At 46.7% G+C, this 25,897-nt stretch overlaps 1 protein-coding gene across 1 annotated transcript in view; it reads left to right on the top strand.

Moving 5' to 3' along the window:
• Window positions 1-837: 837 nt before the first annotated feature.
• Window positions 838-25,897, top strand: part of LOC142790047 (uncharacterized) — a 105,393-nt gene continuing 80,333 nt past the window's right edge. Inside the window, exons 1-9 of the mRNA XM_075885079.1 lie at window positions 838-1,034; window positions 1,622-1,723; window positions 2,953-3,109; window positions 5,065-5,225; window positions 10,474-10,674; window positions 12,457-12,558; window positions 13,702-13,846; window positions 15,289-15,377; window positions 16,535-16,658. Of these exons, the coding sequence (XP_075741194.1) occupies window positions 846-1,034; window positions 1,622-1,723; window positions 2,953-3,109; window positions 5,065-5,225; window positions 10,474-10,674; window positions 12,457-12,558; window positions 13,702-13,846; window positions 15,289-15,377; window positions 16,535-16,658 (1,270 nt within the window). The 5' untranslated portion in view covers window positions 838-845. The remainder of the gene's footprint in view (window positions 1,035-1,621; window positions 1,724-2,952; window positions 3,110-5,064; window positions 5,226-10,473; window positions 10,675-12,456; window positions 12,559-13,701; window positions 13,847-15,288; window positions 15,378-16,534; window positions 16,659-25,897) is intronic.

Below are 25,897 nucleotides of genomic sequence, written 5' to 3'. Positions count from 1 at the left end.
TGTATGTGGTACTGTACTATGTTGCTTCATCATAAACCCTCTGTCACCTTTACAAAATGAAAATAAGACAACCCGTTATGCGACGACCGCACCACTAAACATTGGGCCAACGTTCGCAGTTGATCCTATCGCGCTTAACTTTTACCACATCTGGGCGAGTTCAATATCTCTCACCTCTGGATAAAGGATTGTAAGCTTGTGTTACAGTGAAAGCCTTCGACACGTCATTTGTAATTAAAAGCAACAGTCAATGGAGCCAAGGAAAGTATGGGAGACGTTGTTTATAGCAGCTATATAAATGTGAAAAAACTATGCGGGCGATAAGACTTGCCACCGGCAAGAAACGCGAAAAGTGACCGTAGGCTTCAGCGCCAACACGAGTGATGCGAAAAATTGTCATCATGAGATTACGTCACGCTATGGCGACGTCACGATGTCACAGGTCACCAAAGTTTGAGGCGTTATTGTGACGCCACCTTGACGTCACGTAATGTGACGCCGCACGACGACATCGTATTATCATGTCATTACTAAGTTAAAGGTGGCGCGATTTTGGAGTCACTGCAAGTCCGCGTTAACTGCAGATATACAACGCCTCTGATCCCGGAGACAATGCAAAACCACTTTAGACGCAGGTAGCTTTCGCGGGTGATCATCACAACCAGCTGATAATAGAAAGAAGACGGTTTTCGCCACGAAGTCCTTCTAGGCGATTGCATGAAGAACCGTATGACTTTCTTTACCCCTTTGCAAAGTTTCAATACGTCAAACGAACGCGTGATCGTAAATGTTTATAAAGACGTCTGTTTAACTCTTAGATCGTTGGGCAGGCGCAGATGGAGGACATGCACGAGGGCGCCATGCAGGGCCGCCTGGAGGAGGTGCGCAGCTTAGCCGAGGAGCGTCGCCAGTTGGCCTACTGCCGCGACCAGCAGGGCGCTAGTCCGCTGCACAAGGCCGTGCTTTTCCACCAGCGCCCCTTGGTCGCCTACTTCGTGCAGCATTTCCCCGCAGTCATGCACTCCAGGGACCACGTAAGTTATCATGCACAAATGGTTTCCTGCAGAACTGTAGAGGTCAGGTCTGTTCTCAGGTGCGGCTTATTCGAAAGAGGTGTTGCCTGTATATGCAGTATTGTGATGTTGCACGTAATCGTTCGCCACCCTTATCAACGTTATACTATAGAACATTGATTCTAACAACTTTCACGTAGTGTTGCCGTATGAACTCTCATCCGCCGCGGTGATTCGATGGTTATGATGATCGACTGCTGACCATTACAACGACCCCTTCTTTCGTCTTTGGCTTCCTTCTTCTAGCGTCCCAATTTAAAAGGAAGTTTCGGCGCGGAATGTAAGTTGTTGCAAGCGTGCGTGAGCTATTGGCTTGTGCATTGGAAGTTAGAAGACATGAGGGACACTTGGAGAAAGTATCCGCTTATCAAAGCGATCTTTGTTGGTGTCATGGTGAGAGTTGTCAGCTCCTGGTAATGGGGTAGGTTACCTCTGTGTTTCCTTTTTTTTTTTCATTCAAGCTTCACTGCTATAGCAGCGAGCATGATCAGTACGTATAACGTCGACAAAGCGAACACCACGTACGCTGCTCCCTTCCGCATTTACAGCAAGGGAGGACGCCCCTTCACTACGCGGCCGTTCTGCAAGACAAGGGAGAGATCTACCGGATGCTCAAGACGGCGGGATCTGACGAGAACGCCACTGATGTGGTGAGTGAACGCACTGATGACGTGATCCTGTCGATGTCTGAGCGAGTGCCTCCTGGCCGCGGCTTTGTCATCGGGCACTGCGGGACCTCGACTGCACTTAGTCGCTTAAACATAACAACAAATAAGCTTCGTCCCCAGTACTGCAGTGTGCCGCCATCCATCTGGGCTGGTGAACCGGTCGTGCTAGGTGGTTTCCGCCGTAACGATTGGTAATCTTCTGCAGCTAATGATAATATTGCGCATTTTACTGTACGTTCTTCGTCCCTATATATACTTCGAACATTACGTTTACCCGAGTTGTAATGTGGGAATATTTGCTGACGGTTATTTAGCTATCGACAGTAGCTCGAACGCTGCTCCACCGATTTTATCAACAGAATTGTCTGGCCACAAAGTGCAGTTTATAAGCATATCGTACAATCTTATATACGCGTGAATGATGAAAGATGCTGATGCAGCTCCTGTTGCTGTCCTATGATAGAGGACCTCACATGGTTCTGTGAGCGCTTCACATAATTCACCGACACGGATAACCCAGTTCATTCAGCTGTGAACATTTGAAATCCTAGTAGTCTAGAACGTGCAGCGAGATATAGAAAAAAATTGATAGGTGTAACTCTAAGGAAATAGAAGAGATCAGAGTGTATCAAGGAACAAACGAGTGTTGAGGACATCACAGCCTAAACCAAGAAGGAGAAATGGTCATGGGCAGTGCACGTAGCGCGAAGGCAAGATAACCGCTGGTCGTTAGGGATCACAGACCGGATTCCAAGAGAAGGCAGTGAAGAGGCGACAGAAAGTTAGGTGGGCAGATGAGATTAGTAAGTTTGCGGGTATAAAGTTGCAGCAGTAATCACAGGACCCAGTTGACTGGCGGAACATGACAGAGGCATTTGTCCTGCAGTGGGCCTAGTAGGGCTGATGACGATGAGATGATGATGATGATGATGGTGTTAAAACTGCCAATAATTAAAAAATACCTGATTATTACATAGAGAGTATGCATTGACGTCATTGTCGTTTTTGATACATCTATTCAGTCTATCTGGTATTGCTTGCACCAACAGTATTTTTTCTGCGTTGCCATCAGCACTACCACGCATCCGTATATATGCTACATTATCTATATTCTGTGACTCATGTACTGATTCATATGAGCATTTGTTCATGGCACAAAAAAAACAAAGTATGTAAACAATAGGTAAAAATAAATGACATTCTTTACGCAGTATGGTCATACACCGGACTTCTATCTCGACGCACCGGGCGAGCTGACGCTGGAGCAGCTCAAAGAAGGCAACTTGTCGAGTCGTTCTAAGAAGGCCAAAAATCGAAGAAGGAAGTCGGGAGACAACAGCACAGCCAACGTTCGTGGCTACTCCGCGAGTGAGTAGAATAAAAGGGTACCCTTCGTGTTAATTTGTCGATTATTTTATTCCAGTGTAGATTAACAACACTCCTAATGGCCCCAACCGTATACCCGGAACGAATTTGAGAAATTTTCGTATAGTGGCTTTAAATGAAAACAAAAATGCTGTTGTCCGTCCGTCACAGGAATCGGTATAAGACGAAAGTGAGCTATGTCTCCACAGGAATATAGTTAACCGTTTACTCTACATCTATGTATGAGAGCTCGTACAATGTATATCGGTGCTTGGCAAATATAGCACCGGTTTGACGTGATCGTAACAGCGTGTCCTTGTGCTTTTTCGTGTGCTTTCTCATGCTTCTTTTGCGTGTGATAATGTGTGTGGGGTAGCTCGCCTTATGTTTCCTGTCCTTAAGCAGATTATTTGGCGCGCACGTGTGTGGCAGATAGTTTTTGCCAGTGGTGTGTTTGCGCCAAGGTGTGGTTGGCCGCCGAGCAGCTTGAATGTTAGAAGAAAGCTTCTATGGAGCACCACTCACTCACTCCCCTGTCATCTACAGTGTCGGCAAGCGTATTAGTCGTTATGTAGCACTTCTTCTTTGTCCCAAACGAGTGCTAAAACAAGAACGCGCCTCTGCATCCACACGAAAGCATCAAGCCACAGCGCCGACAATTCCCCCTCAACAGGCTAGCGCGACGAAAAAGAAAACAGCTTTCAAAAGGCACCCAGGACGTGCCCTTACCCTCTACACAAGCGACACCCCTACGCCCGGGCAGATCGGGATAATTCGAGACATCCTAGTGGGGGACCCTTTGGAGCGGACCATTTCCGCAGACGATCCGGCTCGACTAATCCTTTTCCCCTAGCTTTCACTGTGGTACGTGTTACGCGCCGAACAATTACTTGGAATGTCGGAAAGGATCCAAATGGGAGATGACGGAGGGTAGGGTGGGATCTCGGCAAAGAAGTTGTGTAATTTAAGCGGTTCGAGTGAGCCGTGCAGTGTGGTCAGTCGATCTTGAAAAATCGAGTGACTCTAACGCCGTGGGTGCACTTTTCCTAAGAGTGTCGCCGGGACGTCGATCAGCACTGCAGTTCGTTTGAGTGTTTCCTGGAAGAGAGATGTTTGAGAAACATTCCAAGGATTGTGAACTACAGCCACGTGGTAAATATTCAAGGCTTCTAAGCGTTCTTGTACAGATTGCAATACGCAAGGTCCCATTTTCAGTGGGGTAGGTTTTTTCTCGTTTATTTAGATGCCCTCTAAGGGATTTTGTACATGTGCTCTAATTTATACCTGTCGAGTGTGGAAGTTTTTGTGATGCTTGTGCTGCCTTAACGGAGAAGCAGTTTTGTTTGTGCTGTAAACTCTTCGTTTTAACTCGGTCTTTGGACCACAACCACCGTTGTATGCGCACTAAGACGACCTACACTTAAATTGTGCGTGCTCTCGTGGAGTGCGTTTTGCCGGACCGATACACATACGCATACCCGCGTACGGCGGCCTGTTGTATACGGGTACGTGCCACGCGGGTCTGGAGGAAAGGGTTTGACGACATACGCGACAGGACATTTCCCGTTTTTCATGTCGTGACCCGACAGTCGTATTGCTGAACTCTCTTACCCTAATATATTAATTTCGGTGTATACACCACGTTAAAGAGGGTACCCAGACGTGTGCGGCTGTTCACATAGATATGTATAGATAAAAACGCTCTGTGTGCCTGTAGTTCGCTAAGAAGTGCTTTACACTTAGGACGGCATTTTCCCGGCATCTGTATGTTGCTGGCATGTTACTCTGCATAGGAATGTGGAATGAGATTAAAAGATGGGAAGGATAATGATGTTTTTTTTTATTTCTGTATGACATATGTTGCTCGAATATTGCTGCTCTTTATCGATGCTGTGCGTTCCTCTTAACAATTGCACGCTTTTAGAGTTTCGAATACAATTTTTTTTTTTCTTTTACAGAGCCGGCGGGCCTGAAAGTACAGATCCGCGAAATCATCGGCCAAGGAAATTTAGAGGCCCTCGAAGAGCTCGTCTTACACGGACATGGTGACCGGCTGCTGGGCGAGACGAGCCCCAACCCGGTCGTGCAGGAGTTTCTGGACATCGTGCCCGGATATATAGTGAGAAACGCTTGTGACGTAATCGCCTCTTCTCGATAGAAACTTGTGGTGCGAAGACATATGTTTGACTATGGCTGAAGCGAAGGAGATTAAGACAGTGCGCACGAAGAGACAAGCATTGTTCAGATTGTCGCATGCCTTCGATGATATATATGGGTTGACGGTAGTGTTCTTTTGAGTTTATTTTTCTAGGTTAGCAAGGTTCTTTAGAAGGCAATATTTAGAGAGGCCGAAGCCCAAATTAGCTGAAATTTAAATGAGAAAGAAAAAAATCACAGCGTATTCACGGAATGATTTATGATGAGTAGAGCGAAGTTCTGGAGGGTTCTATCGCTAAAGAGTGAACCATCCGCAAATATCACCCACTACATCATCAAAGACGTGACAAACACAATACATATTTATACAAGAAAGTTTATTATTCGTAAGTGGTAGCTATACGTCGCTTCCATTCTCCCTTCATTTATGGAAAGAGAATGGAATGGCTTTATGGTCGGTGAAGTGGTGAATCAGCGATGGGGCGTATTGGTATGTTTGCAAGGACGAAGTAGTTGGCAGTTTGCAAAGAGGAGACTAAAAGCGGTTACGTATAAATAAGGGATGGACACAGTAGGACAATCTATGGTTCTTTAACGTGCACCTTCACACAAGTACGTGACCATCTTGCGCTTCATATTGGCTACTTCAGAACAGTATTTGCTTTATTGTCGGTGAAGTGGTGGATCGGTGGTATAGGGCGTAGTGGTATGTTTGCAAGGACAAATTAGTGGGCAGGTGACAAAAGTGGAACGGTAGGCAGTCACGTACACACATTCAAGGGATGGGCAGACCCACGCCTTTAAGGCTCATTCACACCGAAGGCGGCGCGGCGAAACGGGATTTCCGAAGCGGCGAGTGCGTGAACATGCTCAGACCACATGCCTCCTTCGTCTGGCCACGCGGCAGAAGTAGTGGGCCTCTCGCGATTTTGCACACGTGTCGCTATGACGTGTCAGTGCTTCTCTCAAACGTACACCCGCGCCACCACCGCGCCTCCGCTGCGTGGCGTTCTGATTGGTTGCGGCAAAACGGCGAGCCTCGGAAGGTGGCAAAAAATTGCTCCGTGAGGTGGTGGTGGTTAGAAGATCAGAAAAGGCACCTAATTTCTGCAACCCGGTCGGGAGCATGGCGCAGTGCATAACTCCGAGAGCGATCGGCCTTGCCGCCTGGTTTTTCTCCCGCTTTCGCCACCTGGAGAGGAGGTTTTTCTAGCTTCCCGCGTTGCCGCCTCGCCGCTTTGGCCGCCCCGCCTTCGGTGTGAACGAGCCTTTAGGATCTTCGCCCCTAAAAAATGCCATGCTTGCGCGGAAGGCGCGGCACAGTCACAGCAAAAGCTATAAGAGCGACCTTTCAGAGCCTTTTCTAAGCTCTCATTGGGTAACTGCTGCAAGCACGCTTGCTGGGTACCCACTATGGCATTAATAATAATAATTTCTGGGTAGTACACCAGCATTCGCTGTTCTTTTCTTTCGTAGTTCTTCTGGGAAGCGTTGTATTCGCTAAACACTTGCAAGGAAATTAGTGACAATTATTGATGCAATGGCTGACAACCATGAGGAAGTGGCTATGTACCACCGTTAATAGGTGATGAAAAACAAGCTTCTCTAATGGGTTGAAGCGTTGGACGACGCGCCCGTTAAGCTATTCACATTGTGTGACGCCTCGTTGTATTGCGGTTGTAAAACGCTTTATTACTTATAATAATGCGATTCCTTTCCCGACATCAAACCTGCCTAAAGCAAATTTGCGAGCAAGTCCCAAGCACCGGCGTGGCTCAGTGGTGGAATACTGGGAAGGCACGTAACGGACCCTGGTTTGAGCCCAGCTGTGGCCTGAATACGAAGTTTTTTTTTTTATTTCGCGACAGTGGTCACAGACACCAGCGGCGCTGGCGGTGGACAAGTACGGCGCCGCGCGTGATCTGAGTTTTGATCTCATAACAGCTTTAGTTATGAAAAGATGAGTCTGCAAACAATTATTTCACAGAGCTGATATAGGACAAGTTAGATCGTTTCTGAAAGCCATGTTTTTCTATGACAAATTATTATTATTATTATTATTATTATTATTATTACGATAGCCATTATATATACAGTCTCGGCTGATATATATATATATATATATATATATATATATATATATATATATATATATATATATATATATATATATATATATATATATATATATATATATATATATATATATATATATATATATATATATATATATATGTGTGTGTGTGTGTGTGTGTGTGTGTGTGTGTGTGTGTGTGTATTCGAGAAAGCAAAAAAAAATTCACAGCATGTCTACGGGGTGAATGATGATGAGTGGGCGAAGCTCCTGAGGGGAAATCATCGGTAAAACCGTGACTGTTCAGTGAAAGTTCGTCCACTTCATCATCAAGACGTGAGAAACACTGTGTGTCTATATGTATTGCAGGGTCCTCGCGCCGTTGCCGTGACGCTTGGGCCTCTCGTTCTCGAACGCTGGGATCTTGGCGGCGGCGTCGCGCAGCTTCACGAAGCGCTTCTGCCTCGCGTGCTCGCACATCGTGATTCTGTCTGCGAGCACGCGCTGCCACCGCTTTGCGCGCTCGCCGCTCTGCGGCCTTATCCATCGGGCAACTCCAAGCGCGCGCCAACAGCGAACGGATTTTATGGCAAAGCTCCCCGCCATCTAGTAAACAATCGAAGAATTAAACTAGAGGTAGCCACGCCATCTAGTAAACAATGCAACAACTAAACTAGAGGTGGCTACGTACATACGCCGAGGATGGACAGACCCAAAGGAGCTTTGCCCCTAAAAAAAGCCGCCCGGCCCCCAGCTCGTCGCAATGCGCCAACGTTCGCTTATCTCCCACGCGTTCTTTGCCCCGTAAACGGGGGGCGGGAGAGAGGAGGTAGGTGCTCGTGCACGCGCGCTTATTCTTCGGTGGGGAGAATCATGTGCCTTGGCCTTTCACCGAAACTATTGCGTTAGTTGTCTGAACAGGCCCGTTTCCGAAAAGAGTGCGCTTTTCAAACACGGCGAAGTAACTACTGGGACACTCTTTAGTTCGCACTCATATGTGTACCTGTGATTACGTTTCGTGCGTAGTTTTTGTTTAAACATTTTGTTAAGCTGGAGCTGTAAACGTCGCTAGTTAGCTCTCGTCCTGTGTGTGATGGTTTCGTGTGTGATTTGTGCGTGAGCAGCGTGCTGCACATTTCGATCGGCAAGCCGTTCTCAGCGTTACATTCCAAGTTGTTCCTATCGCATTCATTGCTTCGCCCTTGCGGTGGAACTGTGACAAATTTTATTAATATTATTATTATTATTATTTTTATTATTATTATTCCGCTCTAACTTGCGCTTTGGTCGTTAGCCGGCGTCTTGCTAGACCCAATAATAAATCTTAAAGACGCAGAGCAGTACCTTAGCTGAATGACGACATCTATTCGAGGTAAAATAGTTCTGATCGAGGTGCTCGATGCTGGTGATAGGATGTCAGGGTGTGATTTGCACGTTATCATCACATCCAAAACACGCCTCAATGATTTGATTTATATTTTTTTATTTGAGCATATTGCAGGTCATTCTCGGCCCATGCTTGAGTGGGGATAAGAAAATACATACGAAAATAACGAAGACAAATTACATACACGAAGTAACAAGAAAAAGGGTACACTGTCAACAAATCGTAATTCGGATTCGACGCACTGTATTAAGTTCATGAATGATTGAGTGGTGTTACTTCATATAACATTACTGTCTAATCTGTTCCAGTGGTAAATAGCTGACGGAAAAAGGAAATTTTATAAGCTTTAACACGACATAAAGGTTCGTATTGTTTTGGAATGGTTCTGTCGCATTCAGTGTTTAGGTGGATCTAGCAGGTAATGAGAACGTGATTGTAGGAAGTCGCCATGATATAATTGGTAAAGAAAATTTAGTCGCGATATAATTCTGCGTTCCGAAAGAGGTTTTAAGTTTGCTCTTGCGAGCGAGCCTGCGGAACTCGATTGATTAATATGTGCGGTTTAACGTCCCAAAACCACCATATGATTATGAGAGACGCCGTAGTGGTGGGCTCCAGAAATTTTGATCTTGCAGATCTGAATTGCCTCGATAAATCTAAATATACAAACCTAACTGCCATTTTGTGTATTCGATCTATTTTGCTAATGAGGTGCTTTTGATGTGAACTCAGGATGAGATTGGCGTACTCTAAACGTGATCTAATTAGTGTTCTGTATGCATTCAGTCTGAGATGTGGTGATGCAGCGCACAATTTTTTTTCTTCGGCAAGGACAGTTTTTGTTCCCAATTTCTGACACACTGCCAAAATATGTTCCCAGTTGGGGTTCACCGAAAGTGTAATGCCTAAGTATTTTACTTGGTTGCTTTTGTCAATAATTGTATTTTTTGCGGTATATGTAAATTTAAGGGGGTTCGTCTTACTTGTGAATGAAATGAAATGAGTTTTGTATGCGTTTATTTTATGCCCTAAATATTACACCAAAAATAAAGTGTTTGCAGTGAATTGATAAGTTTAACTTGATCGTCTGAGCTGTGTACGGCAGCGTACACGACTCAGTCGTCGGCAAATAGTCGCATCCGAACAAGGTTACTAACAGAAAAGTGGATGTCATTACTAAACATTAAAAATAAAAGAGAAGAGAGAATCAATCCCTGAGGTACTGCAAAACAAACATCAAGTGGTTGCGATAGATGGTTGTCGATTGTTACGCTTTGTCTTCATTTGGTTAAGAACCGTAACGCAAAATATCATTGCCTGATATGACAAAACCTAACCTTTAAAATTTGGTTATCTAGGGCATTGTGATAGTGACGTGAACATTCACTGCTAGAGCTGTCATGGAGGCCCAGTGGTCCAGTGGTTATATACGGCACTCGTTGACTGAACCGAAGTACACGTCTTTGATCTCGGGCATGCATGGTGGTTGCTCTCCGGTAAAGTAAAAATGCTAGAGGTCCGTGAACTGCGCGATTTTAGTGCGTGCTAAAGGGCTTCGTGGGGTATAGATTACCCGGAGCATGTTGTAAGGCCTCTCTCGTAGCTTGGGGTCGTTTTTGTATACGTTAAAGTCTATCAATCAACTTACATTCTTCGCAACAATTTTTCAACCGAAATGCTGACTCGACTCGGCAAGTTAGTGCAACGCACGCGCGCTTACATACCGTTGTTGGTGACCTATTCGCGCAGGAGCAGATCAGCGACGTGCATCGCGCCGTGGTTCGGGGCCGGCTGCGCGAGGTGCAGACGCTTATGAGCCACCGTTCGCTGTCGCTGGCCCGGGACTCGATGGGCGCCACGCCCATCCACAAGGCCGTCATGCACGGACACATGGACGTCGCCCAGCATCTGGCCGAGAACTTCCGCGAGTCACTCAGTGCCAAGGACATTGTGAGTGGCAGTGCTAGTGGCCCGAATCAGTATTAGCCGGAAGCTATATAGGATAAACCTGTAGGGATGACTATAGAGCCCTATACAAACAATATCCTGTCGCATGTGAGCATGTACCTGCCGCCCAGGTGACCAGAGTCGTTACAATAGGCGTGTACACAGTGACCCCTCCTCTCCCACAATTATAGACAACTATTCCGTGTTTGTATAAACAGCGTTAGGCACCGTCGTCTAAACTGGGGCGCTTTTAGCGACGTCGCAGTGTGCAGGTTCCGCCCAGCTCAAAGTTCGCCACCGTCATCTTTGATCACGTGACGACAGGCGCAGCAGCTGCGAAGCTGCCTCTGAGCACAGTTATTAGAGAGTTTTAGTACTGCGTACGCTGCATACGTGGCGGCGTTGCGTACGTAAGGACGCCACATTCTGCGTAGTGCGCATGCGCAGACCACAACGCGCACGTATCACGTTACGTACGCAGCCGCTACGTACGCACTCATGGGATGCGTGCGTGCGTACGTATGAGCTGATCGCGCCGCTCTCGAACATGTTCGCGACAGCGCGAGACTTCGTTTTGCAAAATTGCCGCATCGAAGGCAAGCACTGACCAGCTCTGTGGCTTAAAATATGGCCACAATCTGGCTATAACACTTGGATTGGCTCACATTGGCTGTCAACAACACGTGCTTCTATTTCGATCTATCAGATGGCACAACACGCTTCACGCTCGTTACGTACGCGGGTACTACGGCGTACTAAAAGCTGAAAGCCGATTAGTGGCAAACGACGCCACGTAACGCAAGGCGCTTGCGTGATGCGTACGTAGCACCATTCCGCTGTACTAAAACTCTCTATTTGGGAAGCGTTCGCGTGGGAGGCTCCCCAACGCCCTGTGATCGGAAGCAGCTTCGCAGCTGCTGCGCCTGTCGTCACGTGATCAAAGATGACGGTGGCGAGCTTTGAGCTGGGCGGAACCTGCACTCTGCGGCGTCGCTACAAGCGCCCCAGTTTTGTCGACGGCGCCTATCACTGTAGAAGCGAGGCAAGTCTGTCACATGTCCTTACTGCGTCGGATCTGTGCTATCTTGGTTTAAAGTGCACGGTAATGTCCACGCAAGCTTTCGATATTACCGGCAGCCGAGGACGCGAACGCCGAGAGTCGTTCACTTCCCACCTTCCCCGTCAAAACCGGGGACCGATGGTAGGCCGTCGCGAGAGGCACATCGTTACTTCATTTTAATTTTTGTGTCCGGTGCGGCCTTTCGCACTGGACCACTGCGGGGGAGGCAGTGAAACTTGTCCAAATTTACAGAAATTTAAATTCGCTGACAACATCGCCTCACATAATTTCCCACTTAATGCAATGAATACCCAGTACGTCTACTGCTGGAGTACTATCATAGTTAAGAACGCCTATATGCAGTTATAAAGCTAATTTTATTGAAACATATATTCATCTTTATACAGAAAGAAAGTGATTCATATGATCAATGATATTAATTGGCGAATGCAATGTTACGGGGCTATTTGGAAGCAGACTGGTATAGCACAATATAATGTCGGGTCCCACCGATTATTGAAATTAGACAGCATGCACTACCTTTGCACTCAGTGATGGTTATACGCTCGCTTACGGTGAGGTTATACATATATGTATTAGGGTATGCCTGTATGCAAATTTATGTTACCGTCTCAGAAATGAGATAAAGCGGGAACAGAGAACGCGTTATCGATAGGTTTATTGCTAAGCACCGGTGTGTTTATTCACTCCTTTTTCCCAAACAGGAGGGCCGGACGCCTCTTCACTACGCGGCCGCTCTCAGAGACGGCCGCAAGATGTACAACATGCTCATTGCAGCCGGTTCCCCGACGACAATCGTAGATAGCGTGAGTAACAACACAAAAGAAGGAAGAAATACCAAGGCAAAACAGTGTGGCGAAATGTGTGTTTGAATGAGACCGTGAGGTTGTCACGCTTTTCTGCCAGATGGATCAGAATTTTTACAGTGATTATGTTTATTTATTTATTTATGTTCGGAGGAGAGAGGGTGGGTAAGAAGAAGTCTAAATCCACGTGCTCAAGAACACGATCGAGACAGGTGCACCACCTGCGAATGGATAATGGTGCCTAAATGACTGAATTCGGAGATTAAGCGCACAGCTCTCACGTATTGAAAAGTGACGTCGTTGTTTTTTAGTGAGATATGTAAATGAGCCATTGTTATTGCTCGTAATAACCGCGTTATGTCACTGCAGTTCAGGAGGCTGAAGGTAATGCGGGCTCTGATGTATAGTTGTTCGAGTCAAATTTACGCCGGTGTGACACGAACTGCTAGAAATGAAAGTGCGCTGGTTATTTACCCTAAACTATCACGTGGGTACTCTCTGTGATCACCGCTAGTGCGAATGCCAAGTATAAATAAAAATGTTTGGATTTCAATGATTAGCAGAACAGCGCCTATCTGTATTTGGTGTGAGCGCTTGTAGAATCGTGTTGTGAATATTTCTTTGGCCGCAACGTGCTAGGTGTGTTATGTTGCGGCACTTTCCTTGTAGAATTAACAAAAATTGAGTGTACTTGAAAGAATGCTGTTGCCACTATCATTTCGCATGCAGATAGCTAAAGCATGGCCAGATAATGGAATCACTGTTTCTTCCACACATGCATGTGTCTCCGATGCTCCGATGTTTCGCACACCACAATACATTTCTTTATGGACAAACTAAAGCTATCTAATCGCCTCACAGCAAAGCAGACACTCTTGTCATTTATATTGGTCATGCCTGAAATGTGATCTAGAGATATTCTAAGCAGATAAACGTGCGACCGGCGCCTGAGAATCACGTGAGGGCTTTATCAACTCGCTTTCTGAAGACTCAACCCTGCTTAAAATTTCTCCGACTAGGTGCTTCGTTCACCGCGATCTCAAGGTATACAACCCACTGTACTAGACGCCAAAGTGCTTCAAATCTCAGAAAGTCGTCTTGGCTTACACGGTTAATTTGGCATTACTCTTCTGCCGCGCACAGAAAGGCAAGACGGCCGACTACTACCTGCAGTATCCCGAGAAACTGGGACTCGAACAAATCATCAAACGCAATCAACTGGCCAACGCGACCCACCTCGGAAACACCGTCAGCAGGCTCAAAGCCCTCGCGCCCCCTTCTATACAGAGTGAGCATGTTCTCAAAGTATTGGCACATTTCGTTGATTGCAAGCTGAATTTGTCCTCTGACGAGCAGCAAGTATTTCACTTCTCCAGGCGGTACGTGCAGTAGCCTTTGAAGGGGTGCGGACACGAGAATTTTCAGTTGGGTTTTTTTTTTTTTTTAGTCAAAAGTCAAGCCCTCAAGGGCTTACGGGTAAGTGCGAGAGCGCATCGAAAAATTAAATACAGTACGTTTTATATTTAGTTTTGATTCCTACTGTACCCGGACGTCACAATAGTGTGAGATTCTGTAGACCTGCTCGCACAACTTATCGGGATGTCTCTATTGCCGCTCCACTCCGTGGTTACTTTGGAGAGGCTGAAGCGGGAAATTCGTATGTTTTTGTACTTGATATCATCACAATTAGCCATACTAATAAACTGACTCTGTGGCCTGACTTCACGATAGTATCGACATTAGTTGGTGCCATATGCGAATATTGACTTTAGTATCAAGATAATATATCTTATCATTTGCTTAACCTCATAGCTCATTGCTCATAGGCGTCTCTGCATACAGAGTAAGCTGAACTTTGAACCTTGGTGCCAGTATCCCTTTAATGCTGCGAGGTTCGTCGGGAAGCGCGCGTAGTTTAATGGAATGACAATTTAAATGGGTAGGGTTGTGCATTTGATAACTCAGAGTTTTGCTTTCTTTTCACATCTGATAATTGGCTAGAGGCGTCGGCGTGGCATTGGAATCAGCAATGTAAATCAGCGAAACTCAATCAGGTAAACAATGCTCTAAGAAACGTTGTTTAAACGTGGTTAACATCATGAACTGCAAGTGCTTCGGGCCTAAAAGGCAGCAAGTGTAATATTCAAAGGACTTCTACTTAACGCTAAGTGTTTCCTATTTGCACTGGCCCGATATCGTTACTGAGACCTGTTCAGCCGGTTTCGTCTAAGACATATTTAACTAGTTTGTTGTGCCAGCACGTTAAACAATGTCTGTAGAGAGGAATTGTTGTTTATGTTACAGCTATACATACTGCATGATTTCTCATTGGCTATGTATGTAGTTCTTGTTGTTGCCTTAATTTCTTTTATTATCTTTTGAACCATTGTTGTGACTGTGTTGTGGTGGATGAGCTGCAACTTAAAAAACGCAGCTTTCTGTTTAAGTATGTTTCTATTGAAAATCAAATTAGCTCAGCGGAAAGCTAGATATAAACATGACAAACTTAAAATGATGCCAATTTTTTTTTGGGGGGGGGTGGGGGCTGGAAGATTTACTGCTTTTAACTAAACTCGTAAGCTCCACTGTTTGTATGACACATAAACAGTTCACCTGGTATTAAGTGGCAAAAAATAAAAAAAAGCCATGCTGGGTAAGACTAGCACGGAATCAGAAAATAAAAACACTCGAAGTTTTTTTCAAGACATCACGCTAATCTTTTCTTCTCAGAGACCATTGTTAACATGCACGAGAGGTACCATCATTCCAACGGCGCCATGAACGGCAACCACGAAGCTCACGTAAACGGTGAGGACGAGGTGAGTTTAGTTTCTTGGAAGGTTTAGAGTAACTTCAACGTCAATCTAAAAAACAAACCATGTATTTTGAATGTTTTCATGATGCCTGTTCAAACATTTTCCAGTAGTTACAGCTAATTATTTGTAGTCAGTATAACACTGAAAATAACTGCAGCTTGATCTTCTATTCGGTCGTACAACCTACATGAAGCCTGTATAATGCTTCCATGCGCAAAAAAAAAATATGAACATGTTAGCACTAAGAATGAACTTACGATAATTTTTCAAACAGTCTCTTGGACGCTAATATCCCGTGCTTGAGGAGTTTATAGGTAGTAAACAGTGGTAACATGATTATTTCTCGAGGGGAAGTTATTCAAAAAGTATTTACTTCTCTCGATGTCTGGTGCCCTTGGCAACAGTGAGCTTTTCTTCCTTTTTTTTTACTCGGGTTCGTTGACAAATCCATGAAAGTAATCGACAAGTGCTATTTTTTTGGACGTTCCTTTGGTGAACGTCAACGTCGTCAAGCTCTTATTATGGATAAAGCCATATAAAGATAGATGCCTCAATAACTACGAAGAGTGAATGCCGGTGGTGTCGTAGTCTACGTGAAGCAAAACTTACTTCGTGATCATGTCATCGTTACGTCACTGGTGCATAAATATGTGCCGTCAGATTACATTACTTCGCATGCTGACTTTATCACTTGATATAGTAGCTTAGTCAATGGTGTGATGGTCCCGGAGGTTCTCCAAGATATGTGAAAGGTCTCGACGCCTCTAATTTCGTAGTAAGTTTAGTACCATGTTAGGTGCGGAAAACTCTCGTGGGCTTTCGTGAAGGAAATAATACAATCAAAGGCGATGTAGAAGAGGAAAAGCTGGGATGCATAGGGCACCGTGTGACTACTTTGTCATCATAATTATGTGCAAAACGTTCTGAAGTGTCGCCAAGGGAGACGCAATCTTTTTTTTTTTGCTAATAATGTACTATAACAATTTGGATTTAGCGTTCCTAAACCACAATATGATTATGAGAGACAACGTAGTTGAGGGCCCTGGAAATTTTAAACATCTATTGATGTTGAATGTGCACCTAATTCTAAGTTCGCAAGCATTTCATCCCTCTCGAAATGCGGAATGGGTTTCTAGACGACATATCTCTTCTGTTGCCAGAACCAGTCAGAAGGCTCCCAAGACACGACCGAGGACAAAGCTGCCCATCTCACCAGCCAACCAGAATCGCTAAAGAAAGTCATGATGCGGACGAAGCCCATATTACCTCCGGTCATTTTGCCACGTAAGAAAGTTCTGCTTCCTTTCAGGCATAACTGAACATTGCATAAAACGTAGCATATTGACACACACACTTGCTTTTTAACACGAAATGGTTTTATGCCGGGGTTCACCATGGCTCCGCTGACTAATTTCCGTCACGGATATGACTTATTAAAACATACACCACGATTGCAAATAATGAAACGAGAAGGAAAAGTTCCGCAGTGGGGCGTCGAGCCAGGGACTTCTCGCTTTGTGAGCTCGCAACGCAAATCACAATTCCATGAAGCGTACGTTGTCACGCCAATTAACGGCAAGCCATTTATGTAGACAGTATACCGTTGGCGGTCTTCAGAGTTCCTCAACGAGCCCACGTTTTTGCCACCAGTAGCAAGATGGCGCAACGGGCTCGCGTTGGGCCTTTCGCGTTTCTTTGAGGTCGCGCCTCCACTGGGCATGGTCTCTCGGATTGCGCGCGGGCTTATCAGATCAGACTCGTGTTTCAGGAGAGCATGGAGGTCACGTCATTCACTACTGCGGCCGCGTTTGCGAAAGGAGCACGCTGCTCACATACGATGAAGGAAAAACTCTGACAGTTGTTCGCGCTGGTATTGCGTATACTTGTGCGCTTGCTTCGAGCGTCTTTCTTTCCGTAAGAATAGCGTATATTAAGTGTCGAGTTGAGACAGTTGTTTGTCAGCTCTCGTGCTGTCTACGCTCATTTCGTGCGTGCTTTCTGCATGAGGTGCGCACTGCAAGTTTCGAGCTGTTTGCCATTCTTCGCATGATGTTCCAATTTCTTGCTGTAGCATTTTTTCTTTCACCCTTGTGGCGAAACGAAGCAAAATAAACGCTCAACTATGCCTCCGTGAAAACAAGTTTCACTTTCGTGTTATACCGATTCCTAAGAAAAGGAATCAGCCATGTTTTTGTTTTTGTAGTGAACGGCTCTCTTTGAATATGAATGTTACGCACATCGCTCTACGGAAGTCCACGTTTTGATGAAGCTATACTGGAATGCAACTGACGGTTCCAGCCACATTTCTCGCGCACCGAGAATAGTCGCGCGTATTCTGAAACTTACTTGAGCACCAGCTTTAACTCCTATGTACGGTGACGCATTCGGTACAAGCGCAAACGTTCGAAACAACGAGCACATTTTGCCGGCCGTCAGTGGTGCGCTGCGATGTCGTTGTATACCACAAGTGTTTTGCTTTGGTTCGCCCAACAAAGTTCAATACTTTGCGATTTCTCTGCTGATCGTTGTATGCTACAAGCACGTGACAATACAAACTGAACCAGGACCACTGAGTCTGTGGCTGTGGCTGAACCGTACCCCTTGCAATTGTTCCAGTAACACTCAACTGATTGATTTATAGCTAAGGGCTTACTATGTGCTCCGCTTAATGCATACGTCTACTCAGCTATAATTAACCACTAAGCGGATGCATAAGCACGCGTTTTTTGTTCTTGTCTCTGCTTCAATAAGCGACTCACACCAAGGGATAGTGTACGCGCTACGGTAGCGCCAGCAGTAGTTGCAGTGTATCTGCCTCTTTGCTAACGATTGTGTAACTTACCGCAAAATAACTACTGATACGGGTTACAACACCTTACAAACAGACCTAAACAACATTTTATATTGGTGTAACATTTGTAAAATACAACTTGTCATTTCTAACTTTAAAGCACTGAGATTTTCACGTAACCATACATGAATCGCTAACTATTCCTACAGTTTAAACGCAATCGAACTTGAATATGTCCTGTCTCATAGGTATTTTGGTTTTCACATTAATAACTCGATATTATGGTTCGACCACATTAATCACTTCACATCCAGATCTAATCTTATGCTCAGTCACTTAAAACGAAACTTTCCCGTTGCACCAACATTTTTAAAGAAACAGCTGTACATCACCAACATTCGACCTTTACTGCAGTACGCCCCTTGTGTGCGAGATACCGGCCATTTAACACTCGCTAGCAAGTTAGAGGCTATCAGAAAGCGCTTGTCACGTCTCATTCTTTCCAACTATCATCGAACATCCAGTGTAACTGCCGTGAAGAATAGACCCAAACTCCCTCTGCTTGTCACTCGCAGAAAAATTGCTCGCCTTTGTGCCTTTACAAAAATACACTATCAAAATCTGAAATCATGCTTAATACAGCCTGCACGTTTCATATCATCTCGCGTAGATCACCCCAACGAAGTGCACATACCTCGAAATAAAACCTTCACCTTTTTCCAGTCTTTTTTTTTCGAACACAAGTCCTGACTGGAACCTTCTGTCAGCATCAACCACCAGTATCAGTAAGCCTGACGCATTCTGTCACACCTTAACGTCTTCCATATAATATGTATTGAACGTTCCTCTTGTGATAGTATGCAATCGTTTTCAAGACTTGCTTGTAGCTTACACCGTATTTTTAATTTTTGTTTTATTGAATCGTTTGCTACTTTCTGCGCTTTGGATTCTTTTACTTGTGCTTTTTGTTTTTATTCCTCTCCTCTGGAATAGTTCGAAGCCATGAGGGTAAAATAAGATTAAAATGAAGTAATAATAATAATAATAATAATAATAATAATAATAATAATAATAATAATAATAATAATAATACGTATTTTTGCTAAGTGTTATTGAGTGCACTGCAGGACGCGAAGCAATGACTTGGCCATGAAAGACGCTGCATTGTGCAGCTGCGAACTGGCTCGACAGAGAACGCTTCCGAGTGTATACTGTCATTCTTTCTTCGAGACAAAGAGCAGCACAGATGCGTGTGGATAACCCTCTGTCATTGATAGACCATAAAGTGGATTATTGCGTTGCAGTATACTTCTGCAAAAATTATCCTATGTCAATATTATATTTTCTAAGATTATGCTGAAAAAAAAAAGCCTCTGTCTGGTCGTCTTCCCTTTCTTTCAGTGGGGGAAGATTCTATGATGAGCGTTGCAATCGCGGACTCTCATTGCCCCCTTAATATTAATAATACCCGAGGTTTTAGGTACCAAAAAACACGATATGGTTAGTAGGGATTGACAGTGGAGGGTTCCGGCAGTTTGGCCATATGGTGTACCTGCAACTCAAATCGCGCAGAACACGGGCCTCCACCATTTCGCCTCCATCAAAATGTGACCGCCAGAATTGAACCCGCGACTTTCAGGCCAGCAGCCAGACCGTTGCCTCCTTCCATTTTATGACTTGCATAGATCATATTTAGTCACTACCCTGTGTGCCTCTCCTGAAATCGGGAGGAAACGATTCGTTATTTCTTTATGCCTGTCGGCAGTCTACTATACTGACGAATAAAAAAAGATACTAGTACCACGTTTCGGAAAGCTGAGAACCGGTTATTTTTTTCCTTAGGGCCACTGCTGCCGAATGCACGCACAGGGGTATCTATTTGTCATGGAGGAATCAGCCATTTGGGAATGAAAGACCATATTAGCAATCTTTCCTGGCTTTAATTATTTATTTAGTGATAATGGGAACCTCAAATAAATACAATAACTATCACATCTAAGAATTATAATATACAGAAAACATTGAAAAAATTGCCGTCTACGTGGTAGATCACCTGCATTGCCACAGTGCCATACTAGGAGGACAACAAACCACAAGAACGTGTTGCTTTAGAAAATGCTATATTGCATCATTACAATAAGCGTGGTGTCGTAGCTACATTAGTACTGTGTACCATTAGTACTTTACTTTAGCAGTATAATTACGAATTCTCCGAGCAACGACGCACGTTACATCCAATAATTATACTCAAGTATTCCTACTTAAGTCCTGTGGTGGTTCATCCAACCACAATTGCACCCGGTACAGCATTTGGCCTGCGCAACACAGCTTGCCGTCATACACAAAATTTCTCTCTCTTGGGCAATCTGTAGCCTTTGTTTCTATTTTCTACGGCTTAACAGGCTTTTTTATAGGGTACTTCTTTCTCTTCGGGTCTATTCTCAAAGTAACGCTTCAGGAGGAGCGGATGAATATGAAGTTTGTGCTAACGCATAAAAATGTATGACTATGAGTTTTTTACTGCGAAAGCTGTTATGAGATCACAACTCGGGTCACGCACAGTTGTACGCTACCGCCGCCGCCGCCGCCGCCGCTGGTGTCCGTAACCACGTCGCGCGAAAAAAAAAAACCTAGCGTTAATGACACAGTGAGGCTCTAACTCGAGTCTGCTGGGTTACGCCGGTGCTTGTAACTTGTTGTCAAACTTGTCTCGGGCAAGCATGACCCAGCTCCAATGACACAGTGGGGCTCGAATCCAGATCTGCTGGGTGCCAGCCCAGTATTCTACCACTGAGCTACACCGATGCTTGTGACTTGCCAAACTTGCCTTAGGCAGGCTTGATGTCGGGAAAGCAATCGCGTTAGTATACTGCTTATAAAGCGTTTCAAAACAATGAAAGAACAACCAGTCGTCGCACAATGCGAATAGCGTAACGAGTGTTCCGTCCAATGCTTCAACCCATTAGAAAAGCTTGTCCTTTTTTCCCTATTAACTGTGGCGCATACTCACTACAGCCATAATTCATCATCGTCGTTAGCCACTGCATGCCCAATTGGCACAAAATTCCTCGCAAGTGTTTAGCGGATACCATGCTTCTCAGAAGAATGACGGAAAATAGCTTAGCTAATGCCGGCCTACCCAAATAAATTTATTAATAATGACCTAGTGGATATCAAGCAAGTGTGCTTGCAGTAGTTACCCAAATGAGTGTTTCAAAAAGGCATTGAAAGACCGCTCTTCTAGCTTTCGCTGTGACTGTGCTGCTGCTTCCGTGCAGGCTTGGCTTTTTTTTTTTATCACGCTCATTTGAATTAACGGGAGAAAAACAATTATCGCATTCTTTTCGTTTTACTGAGACGTCCCCGCTACGCCACCGATCGCCAAAGAGAGGGAAAAACACTGAAGCCTTTTTCTCGTTTCCCTCTTGACTATGCGTCTCAACCACTTCCCATACACAGGGAGTCGTGCTGGGGGCGGGAAATAGAAGACCCTACGACCTGTTCCTGTTAACTGATTCATTTAATTTATTACTAACTGCAAACATCGTATACCCGCGTACATCAACCACTACACAAAATTACAACACATGATTTAGATACTCGCGATGTTCGACACCGTGCAGGCACACAAAGAAAGTAACTGCAGCAATACAAGGGTATGCATATATAAAGAAAACACACGACGACACAAATGATGGAGTTATTAATGAATAAAACCACGGAACGTCTCAACGCGCCGCTTCCCTTTTTGCAAAGCTCGTCTGAATAGGGTGCATAAAGTTCGTCTCACGAATGGTCCGTGTTGTCAGTCTTCATCGTCTTCGTCATCTTCGTCGTCTCTATCAGCGATTTCCATCTTAATCTTCTTTCATAACCTCCCGCAATTCCTCGCTTCCTCGTTTCTCATCTCTAACTTTCATTCCTCGTCATACCATCCCTGCCTCAGTCATCATCTCATCGACTCTCATCGCTATCTCTTCACACCGTTATCTTCATTTTCCATTCCGCCTCTCTACCATCTCGATCTCATCACCTCATCTCTCCGATCGCCGTTCCGTAGTCCCTTTTCGTAGGGCACGGCTCCACGCCTCCGTGGCACCTAACCAATTGCCACTGTTGACACGACACATTTCTCTGTCAGTCGGAGTGTGTCATCTTCGACGGCCGCCCCCGCGGCCCACACCAGTGGAAAACCCTCTCCCAAGCAAAGCCGAGCAAGTAACAATGTACAAACTCAAGCCTCAGAGAGGGAAATGGGTGAGCTGTCCAAAGACACGTGAATTACGGGCGAACAATGGTCCCAATGCTCCGACAAAGCGCGTCGTCAGTAATGGCCAACGTCTGGAGTTTGCTGACGGAAAGTCAGGCCGGGCCCGGCACAGGCGCTGCAGCAGGGTCGCATTCACCGAACCAACAAAGGGTGCTTTGCTGCTCCCCCATGCCACAAATCTAAAGGGTGCGCACGGAGCATTGCCACCGTACACAGTCACACTGTCCGTAGACAACAAGGCGCCACCCGGTCCTGGTGTTTGCGTGGGGGGTGGGGGGCCGCGAGAACCGTCGACAGAATCTTTCCAGGAACTCCACTCCGGAACGCGCATTCGTTACCCCGAAAGCTTTCCTTTCCTTTTTTTTCAATGCGTGGGTTTCAGAAATGACCGTAAACATCTTGAAAGGGCCGGGGTTCAGTCCGTGTCTTCGGGGACGTCACATTACGTACGTTATTTTTCTCGTAAATATTTCATACTGAAAATGTCTAACTCATGTCATCGATTCCTGGTCGATCCCGCTGAGTGGGTATGAGCCATATTTAAGGCATTATCAACATCATCATCGTCATCCTCATCGCTCGTGGCGCAGTCACCGTTGCTCGAGCCCAACATATTCTTGCTCTGCCATTCAGCTCTACAGAATATTTGCTGGGTTTGTGATTCTTTCGGAGGCCTCTGTCATTGAAATGTACCCTTACGCTTCTACCGAGTTTATCGGAGGCTCTCCAAGTCCGTCCGGTAATGAGACTGGGCAACCGCCGTGGTACGGCGAAGGATTCTTTTCCGCGCCGTCACCATCGATGCCCTCGTGCCTGATCTCTCCGTCCCCATCACCGCTCGGCCCTGTGTACTCGTCGCCGAGCCCTCCGTGGCCCACCTTCACGCCGAGCCTCACTCCGAGCCCAAACCCTACGGAGCCTTTCCCTTACCCGACGTCTCCGTACCCAACGATCGTCCCTTCGCCGCAACCCTACATGCCTGTGGACGCACCACTCCCGTTCACCACCGCGGTGCCGTATACTATTGTGCCGCCTCTCCCTACAGTGCACGATGCCAACAGGAAAAAGTTTGATCGCGAGTCGCGTCGGGACTCGGTTCGGGATCCGCACCTTCTGTCGCGCAGGAGAAGAAGAAAAGGCCGAGACAAAAGTCGGCGTCGTCGCAAGCCGTCGCCATCGGCTACGAAACTTCCGGCCCGACGACAGCTTCGAGACTCAGACGCAACGCCGTCATCGACGTCCATTGGCAAGCTGCTCTCCGAACTCGCAGCCCTCGACAAAGCTACGAGTGAAGGCACAGCACCGGCACCGCCAATACCGCACAGCGTCAGGCCACGGGCGCTTGTCTTGCCAAGTTACGGCCTAAAGAGCCTGAGCGGCGCAGGTTTTTTTCGCGTACCTCGCTATCGGCGCCCTCGCACGCGGGACGCCCTCGAGAACAGCGGCTGGGACGTGTGTGCTCTGAACGCGTGCGTCCCTGTAGTTCTAATCGTGGCTTGTGTGCTGTTGATATTGCTGGGCACTGCCAACAGACTGCTCCAGATGGTATCGGACGAGTTTCCCTTCGCCAACGCGAGGCCCGTCAATCGTCCTGCAGTCGGCCGTGGGCGAATTGGTAATGCTGCCCCCGCCCGTGCAGCCTCAGCCGCAGTCCAAGGGGTCTCCGGGTCGCCACCAGCGTCGAGCTTGGCACCGCGGGGAGATTGCGCCACAGACTCTTGCCTATGGGAAGGACAGTACCTCCTTGGAAAGATAGACTACAGAATTCCGCCCTGTCAAGATTTCTACGCGCACGTGTGCTCAGACAACTGGTTTAAAGACGCCAGGAACTTCAACTCTCATCCTTTCGCTTACAGGGCGTCGTCGGCCTTGATGTTGGACCTGTGGAGGTTACTGCAAAAGCAACCCGTCAACGAAAGCAGGTTCGCCAGCCATGCTGCGCTTATTTTGCGTCGCTGCGTTCCGGAACCAAGTAGCAGTTCACCCAACTGGAGCGTACTGCGTCGGATACTCGGCGACCTCAGTATATCTGAGTGGCCTTACGTCGACGCGTTGCCGACTACGGACATACATAACATCGCGATGGTGGCGGACAAGATGCTTGGCCTGTCTTCCGTCGTCCGCATTTTCCTGAAGGAGCGACCAGCGGACCACGAGATCTTGCTGCATCTCGACTCGCCTCCCATACTTTTGCGAAGGCACGAGGAAATTTTTCCGGGCGAGGACAACAAATCGTACGAGACCTTTGTCGCCAAGGTTTTGTCGCTGCTAAGACCGGCGACCTCGTACATGCGCAACCTGGTCCTAGAAATCGTGCGCCTAGAGCAGAGGCTGAGCGACGCGGCCGCTCATTCCGCACGCAGCGTTCCCGTGCTCCACGTCGTGCGTCCGATCATACAGATGCGGTCGTATCCTCACTGGAACTGGAACCTGTACTTTATGTACTTTCTTCGCAACAACGATGGTCGGCACTCCAGCACCAAGATCGTCCTGCTCGACACCGTTTACTTCGAGCGGCTTTCGAGCATCCTGTCCCAGGCGACCTCGAGAATGCTCGCCAATTATATCGGATACAAGCTTCTCGTCCACTTATCGCCTCTGTTGCCTTCCAAGGCTGCCGAGTTTATGATCCCGCTGAGTTACCAGTACAGCTCGGCCGGCGGCGTACCAGCGCGCATCGAAGCATGCATGTACCTGGCGGAGCATCTCTACCCCTACGGCATGAGGGTTCTAGCTTGGTCCACGGTTCTTCACAAGATTCCAGGCCTCGTTTCCGGAAACCTTATTGAAGAACTGCGTCATCTGGAAGAGCTCGCTCGCTTCGAGATGAGGCAAAGTGCCGCCACGGCACCCTGGTTAACGCAGGACGAAGCCGACGTGGCTGTTTCCAAGATAGATCGACTGCAGACGGTGCTGGTTCCAGCTTACCGCGACTTGGAACTTCACTACCCGCTCCTAGACCAGCCCGCGGTACTGCTGTCTCCCGACCAACATATGCCAGTGCTCGAGACGTACTATATTCTTATGCGCACGCTGAGAGCCCATTATTGGTCGACGTCGAATCTGACGTGGTTCGGCGAGCTGCTCCTGCCGTCAGAAAGTGCTTTCAGGGCGGGCTTCTCGTACGACCCGAGCCGCAACAGGCTGTCCCTGTCGCCCGCCACCGTTGCCTTCGTGGCCGGCATGTCACGTAGCGTGGACCACAACGCTGTGCCCTTCTTTCTGGGCCAGCTGCTGCGCGGCATGTTCTCGGTCATGGACGTGCGTGGAAGCACGGTGGACGCTGACGGTGATTTCCGCGGCTGGTGGTCTTCGACGTCCGAGGACCGCTTCCTGGGTCGGGCCAGATGCTTGCAGGCAAGCCTACTAAGTACTGTTTGCGCAGCTGCAGCCACGCGCTATTAATGTTTAGTGATTCCGGCATCAGGTGGAGATCAGTTAACCAGCCTGTTCTTTCGTCCG

The sequence above is a fragment of the Rhipicephalus microplus genome, unplaced genomic scaffold, assembly GCF_043290135.1.
Source record: "Rhipicephalus microplus isolate Deutch F79 unplaced genomic scaffold, USDA_Rmic scaffold_67, whole genome shotgun sequence".
Lineage (NCBI taxonomy): Eukaryota > Metazoa > Arthropoda > Arachnida > Ixodida > Ixodidae > Rhipicephalus > Rhipicephalus microplus.
The sequence above is the reverse complement of the archived record's forward strand: the minus strand, read 5'-3'. Positions and strand labels throughout refer to the sequence as shown.